The 6,624-nt window shown below is 42.8% G+C and overlaps 1 protein-coding gene across 2 annotated transcripts in view; it reads left to right on the forward strand.

Annotated features, from left to right (window-relative positions):
* Positions 1-2,472, forward strand: part of MFSD6 (major facilitator superfamily domain containing 6) — a 40,665-nt gene extending 38,193 nt beyond the window's left edge. The window contains exon 8 of one of the 2 annotated variants that reach the window (XM_084643993.1): positions 149-292. In XM_084643993.1, the coding sequence (XP_084500119.1) occupies positions 149-159 (11 nt within the window). In that variant the 3' untranslated portion in view covers positions 160-292. Of the gene's footprint in view, positions 1-148 lie in introns of both variants that reach the window. The other variant, XM_084643992.1, reaches the window with a different exon arrangement.
* The last annotated feature ends 4,152 nt before the right edge of the window (positions 2,473-6,624 follow it).

A 6,624-nucleotide genomic window follows, 5' to 3' on the forward strand; every position in this document is an offset into this window, starting at 1 on the left:
TTTTATTGCTTTCCTGCTTTATGTTCACTTGCTGTGTTGCATGCATTCAGTGTAAGAACACTTTCTGAATGTGTCTGAATGCATTTTCCCCTAGGGCAGTGTATTGAGAGTATACACTTACATTTGCATGTGTTTTCTCTCTCTTTAGAAAGCCAGTGAGAATCAGAGTGCTCCAGCAGCCAGTCCAACAGAACAGCCCCCAAATCTGAGAAACACTGATGAATCCAGAGATTGTTCAATACCTGCAGCGACACTCAACTCCCAAACTGACCCAGAGCCCCCTAGTGTTGGATCAGCTTCTCTTGGTCAGTAATGCTCTATCTGCTGCTGCAGGGCACAAAGATGACTTCATCTTATCAAATCCACTGCATGAAATCGTGCTGCTCTGCTGGGAAATGGTGGAACAAGAGCTCAAAAGAGCCCTTCACCTTAAGTGACTAGGAACTACAGGCGCTCAGCACATCTTGAAATCAGGCACGTCACATGATGCTGCACAAGCTTTTAAATATTTAAGACCATTCATGTGACAATATACAGTAGCAACATTGCAGGGGAAGCTAAAGGTCTGGAAGGCTTGGCAGAGGAAATGGGACTGAATCTCGCTGCCTTAGAAATTCTCAGTTGCTTTGCTAAAGTTTGGTCAAATGTTATGAAATTCTTTGCAATCTGTAGAGAAAGGGGAGCTTATACTGATAGTTGTGTAATGCGAAGAAAAAACACTGGGTCACTTGATGTGATTTCCCCTATTTAATCAATTAGTTTAAATTTAATTTTTTACCACAGAGAAACTAAACTGGAGAAGAAAACACTACTGTCTTTCTTTTTAGGAGAAAAATTGCATTTCCCTAAAGAAGTTAAACAACTAAGAGACACTAGACAAAGTAAATACATAAAGGTGCAGCTTAGTCTTTTGCAAAGACTTCTCAAAAACCTTGAATAGCTTCAGCAAGAATGTTTTTATAATGTGGTGATGGATTAACTGACCCAGAGCGGAATCTTTGAATAGTGAAGCTGCCATTAACGCTCTTCTGAGAGGTAGGTTTAGTTTAGCAAGGCATAAACTTTTGAAAAGGGCATTTTAGAAAGAAGCAAATGGAGGTGAGGTTAAATCAACTCAGTATGCTTACAGCCCTTCACTAAACAGGGTGTTTGCTAAGAGCATGTGTGTGTAATTTTAGGTTTGATATTATGCCCAAGTCCACAGACCTCGATCAAGATTGGGCAGTTTGAGATTGATTGAGAGTGTCCACTGGAAACATCTTTTTATTTTTTTTAATTTCATCACATTAAATATTGTTGAACTAAGTATTCCTACTATGGTTATGTATAGAAGATAAGAGCTTCAAGTGCCTGAGGAGGGAACTGCATATAAATCATAATGATTGGGTGTAGGGGGGGAGATACTGTTCACAGGAGTTTCAATGAGCAAAACCCTCCAAAATAAAGAAACATGATTAAATGACCATATCTTTAGAGACTTGTTTTACACAGGCAGTGTCAGACACTGGAAGATTTTGAGTTATGTCTAGTCACGCTTTTCAATGTTAACTGTAGCCAGCCCAGTGGCTGGTTCATAACACAGATTGCTGCTGAGAGGAAAACTTGGGTTCAAGGTTGAAATCAATGGGCTGGCATGGGGTATAAGTCAGGATAGTGTTTGGCCCAGTGTCTCATGTCAGTGAACTGATCCTGAGAGGAGCTGAGCCCATGTAGCTTCCATTGACGTGACTAGGAACTGCCGATGTTCAGCCTGTCGTGGAATCTGACACATGCTCAGCAGGCTTCCTTGTAGAAGGTGGATGCTGCCTCACTTGACTTCAGTGCACAGCCTGTGGCATGAGACAGCTGGGTGTGAGGGAGGAAGAGGAGAATGATGGTTTAGAATGAAGCGGTGGGTGGAAATTCCAGACCCTTGGATCCCCAGTTGGATGAACTGAGGCCTTCCCTGCTATCCTCGCATATCCCTTAGCAAGGCGTATGCGGCTGAGGGAGAGCGCACGCATTGGTGCCTGGGACCAGCACCACAAAGAGATACAAATAAATGTTAATAACTAGCCACTAGTTACGTTTTGCACTTGAACTTAAATGTACTGTATTGTAAATTCTCATGACTCGTTGAAGTGTCCTTTAAAATCAGAAATCTATTTATTGTATGTTTGTATAACATTTTGGGAATAGAGAACTGAACGGGTGACAGGCTAAAGGTGTTAAATCTTCTCAGCTAAGCGAAAACATTTATACGGAGAGTTAATGCAATATGGTGTTACCTCAACTTGTATTGAACAGCACCTCCATCATGAGGTGGAGATCTTACATATTGTGTTTACACTTCCAAATTGTTTTTCTGAAATGCCTGCTCTTTTGGAACTGTACATTCGTTCCCTGTTGCAAAATGAACTTGTGCACATGGGTTTTGATATTTGTGAAAATTGTAAAAGTGCAGTAAGAAAAATATAAAATATCTATAATGTGTTTAAAGTAACCTGTCTGAATTTTTTATTAAATTTCCCATTTTGTGTAATCACACATTGGCCACATACCTGATGATAATCTGAGTTAAAAAAATCAGTCCTAAACAGCTTTGGCAAGGTTCTCCCATGAAAGATTTTGTGTTGCCCTAATGTATATGAGGTGAAAGGTAAAGAAAGCAGTGTCTCAAATCAAAATCTGTTTGTGAGAGGGAGCAGAATGTAGGAGCAAATCACCCAAGTCTTATAATAATGAAGAGCTAATAGTGGGATGATCTATAAGGGGTCAGTGCATCCCAAACAGCCCAGTATAGATGGAGGGGTGAGGTTTGAGTTATGCAAGTTCTCACTGCAGGCCAAGAGATAAAGTAAAAAGTTACTCTGCTGCCACTAGTAACCACATTTTCATAACTTTCTGAATATTTGTATCTTGGCTGCTTAAATGGGTTTATTGGGGGTATCTTCAAAGTCTGGTTCTAGTCCTTTTAACTGCGAATTCCTAACTAATGAATATATTTGAGCCAGTGTGTCCAGTAGCAGTGTGTGTTGGCACAGTGAAGTTTATCTTGGCAGGACAAATTTAATTCGCTTTTTTCTTCTGATTGCTTAATTTTTGGGGCATGTGGGAGCAGCAGAAGGGGAAGACCTTGGGAATCTATAGCTCTTCCATACTCATTAAGGGGAAACCTCCTGCAAACCTCAACCAGAAGCTGGGAGTGGATGACGGGATGGATCACTCAATGATTGCCCTGTTCTGTATATTCCCTCTGAAGCACATGGCATTGGCTGCTGTCAGAAGTCAGGGTATTAGGCTAGATGGACCATTGGTCTGACCCGGTAAGGCCGTTCTTATGTTCCTCCTCTTCAACCGTATTTATCTTACTATCACCACACTGTGGTTCTGCTGAGGTTTGGCTCTTCTGTGGGCATGGAGAGGGCTGGGAAGATTTCACTCTATGCAAACACTTCTCTAGAGGTTGGGGGGAAAGAGAAGAACACCTCTTTGAAGCAGCTTGGTAATAATAGTGGGGAACTGCACCCTTTAGACCAAAGGACCTCAACCTCCCCCTGAAGAACAGGTGCACCCACCTGTCTGTTTTTTTGTGACATGTACTGTTTTCATAAAGTGGTTAAAATGAACCAAACAAACATTGCTAGCTGAAAAATATTTTTATTTAAAAGCTTGGCACAGCATAGTATGTCGAGTGCACTGTACACGAAATTCATATATTTCCAAAACCTGAAATTGTTGAAAAAAATAAATGAAACAGAGGATAAAATAGTATACAAGCCTTTGTTAAGGGAGGAAGGATGCTCTAGTAGCAAAGCACAGGCCTGGGGCTTAGGAGATCTGGGTTCTACTCCCAGCTCTCACAAAGACTGAGTGTGTGACCTTGAGATGTCCCTTTCAACTCCGTCACAGTGCTCCTCTAAAATGGGGATAGTACTGACCTATCTCACAGGAGAGCCATGAGGATAAATTCCAGTGTTTTGTAAAGTGCTCAGAAACCAAGTGGCTAATGGGGGTTATAAGTACCTAGATAAACATTCATAAATTCTCAAGTTCATGATCTTAGCGATATTTGGAGGCTTTAAAGGTTTGTTTTAATGTTCTTTTTGAGCTAGTCATTAAAACATTCATGTGTATCTCAGGATGTTGTTGCTCTTCTCTCCTGGGGGTGCAGGGGGAGGTGTTTGAAGCAGCCACCCTACTTGATCTACTGAAAAATATCAAGAAAACAGGTAAAGTGCAGGAAAAATTCAACTGTACTGAATTGTATGTTTTTCCCGCAGTGAACGTATTAATGTTCACAGTGAGCTATGTGACTATATCATTGTGGAGGTGCAGGCAGTCCCTGTACATCACCTTGTGGCTCAGTTTGGCACTGCAGCAGTGCCCCCCTTAATTTCCCCTGATTGGCGGGGGGGGGAGTCAATAGGTTTGTTTTAACACCCAGAGGGGAGCTAACACACACTAACAAAAAAAAGTTCTTTTATCAAGGCTTCAGGATGGGAGTAATTCAATTAAAACCTGCCCATAAGGTCCTCACCTCAGAACCTGCTTCAGCTCCTAAACTTAAATCCATAAACAAAGCCTTTAGTTAGGTTCCAGGACACTGACGTGCCTGAGAGGAGAAAACAAACACCTGCTATCATCTGCACAGTTTCTACTTCCCTCTCTCTTGCTCAGTTTTTCTGTTTATATAGCCCAGCCATAGGGTGGAGCAGGGTCTCCTTGATTACACCCCAGGCTGTCCCTTAAAGGAGTAGTACATTCCTTCACAAGGATAATCTACTCACGTGTGGGGCATCATCACCAATCTATTAGCTGCTTTGTTTCATAAAGCCCAAGAGGGTTACATGGGTTTAAGTTGCGACAAGATATGTCCCTTTAATTAAAAAAAAAAAAAAAAAAAAAAAAGAGAGAGCGAGATTGTGAACCTTCAGCTACCTGAGCACTGTGGCTGAAAATCCTCTACTTGCTTCAGTATGGTGCAGAGAGCCTGAAATGTGTCATACTATGTTGCCTTTCCTTGATGGTCTAGATATTTACAACGATACATTTCAAGTACTTAGCTTCAACTATGCAGGTGTAACATAAACCTCCTCCAGCCATGTAAGTCCATTGTGCTAAAGGGGAGATCCACCCCTCTACAAGGCAGCCAAAGACCTTGGACTTTATCCACCTCTCCCGTGGCTCTGACCACTGTTTTGTGAATGTATCTACTAATGTGTTGGGTTTATCTTGCTAGTAGCAAAAAGCACCAAAGCAAGCCCAATATGAGGCTGGGACTGAGATGGAGAGATGTGGCTGGGAATCTAGCAGAATCCTCCCCCTGTATTTTATTGGTGACAATTAGAGACTTGCTCAGTAGAGCCCTCTTAGTGCTAACATAATCCTGGTCCCAGTTTGGTTTATAAGTTTAATAGGCATGGCTCATCTTCTCTCTCTCTAGGATGAGTTTGTCTTCCTGAATGAGCAAGATGGCCTAATGGTATTTAATTAGGTGTTAGGCTTCTCTTTATTGAAAAACAGAAACATTCTCATTTTAAAATTTAATTTACACTCTAGAGCCTCCTGGAGTCTCCCTATAATTCTGTCTGGGAAGTGCTGATTTAAAGGCAAGCTCTGATGACTTTTCAGTGTAAGGTGGCAGCTGTGCATATGGTAAGCTGTTTCTTTTTAGCACTGTTCTATGCTATTTGGGTTTCCCCCCTGGAGACTAGCAACTGAGAAATCTCCAAGCATGTTCACCAGCAAAGGGGAACTTTCCTTTTGAGTGCACCCACTGAGTCAGCCTGGCTTCAAACACAGTGCAGCCTGTTCTTCAGAGCGACACCTTTTAGAAAGAGGTGAATGTTGGAATGGAACAGTTCCTGGAGGGTTTGGAGTAGAAGTTGGGGGGGAGAAATTACTGGCCTCTGCTCTCCTACAAGGAGATACTTAGTGGGGTTAATGGGAAGCAGAGTGTGTACAAAAGTGAGGAGTAAGGGACACAGTCTGAAGGACAAGAGAGAGGGAGATCCCATTTGTACAGGGGAAAGAGGAAGATAGATACCCATAGAAGGAATCTCCTATTCTCGTATGGATGTTGACAGCTGACTGTAATTATTTTCTTGCCACGGTCAGATCCCCACCTCCTGAGGTAAACCCTGGAGAACGCCACACTGTCAGGAGATCTCCAGGAGGATCCATCCAGCACTTCCTCCCTGCTTGTGGTCCTGGAGGCCAGGTTTCTTCCCAGTCATGAAATGAGCTGCAGGACCCACTACTGCCAAACCCGGTGGATTCCCAGGACACTAGGGCCACTTATGGGTGCTCTGTGCTGGATAGCTTCAGCTTCTCCCTGGCTATCCTTACACCAGGTACCCGCACCAACAGAGATTCCTTGGAGCAGCTAATACAGTTCCAGGCTACATGGCCTTTACTGAGCACACTTGTGGGGCTGGAATGGTGGGGTTTTGTATTTTTGTTTTGGTTTGGGGTTTTGTTAGTTGTGGGGGAAGATTGAGGCTGAAAAGAAGAAGAAGAATACACTGGGGAAAACACATTCCCAGAGAAGGATACATTTGGAGGAGGAGATGGAGAACTGGATCAGGTGGAGGGCCCTCGGCACAGGGGGCCACAGTGAAGAGGGCAGAGATGGGTGGGAGT

Source organism: Lepidochelys olivacea, assembly GCF_965140295.1.
Source record: "Lepidochelys olivacea isolate rLepOli2 genome assembly, chromosome: 11".
Lineage (NCBI taxonomy): Eukaryota > Metazoa > Chordata > Testudines > Cheloniidae > Lepidochelys > Lepidochelys olivacea.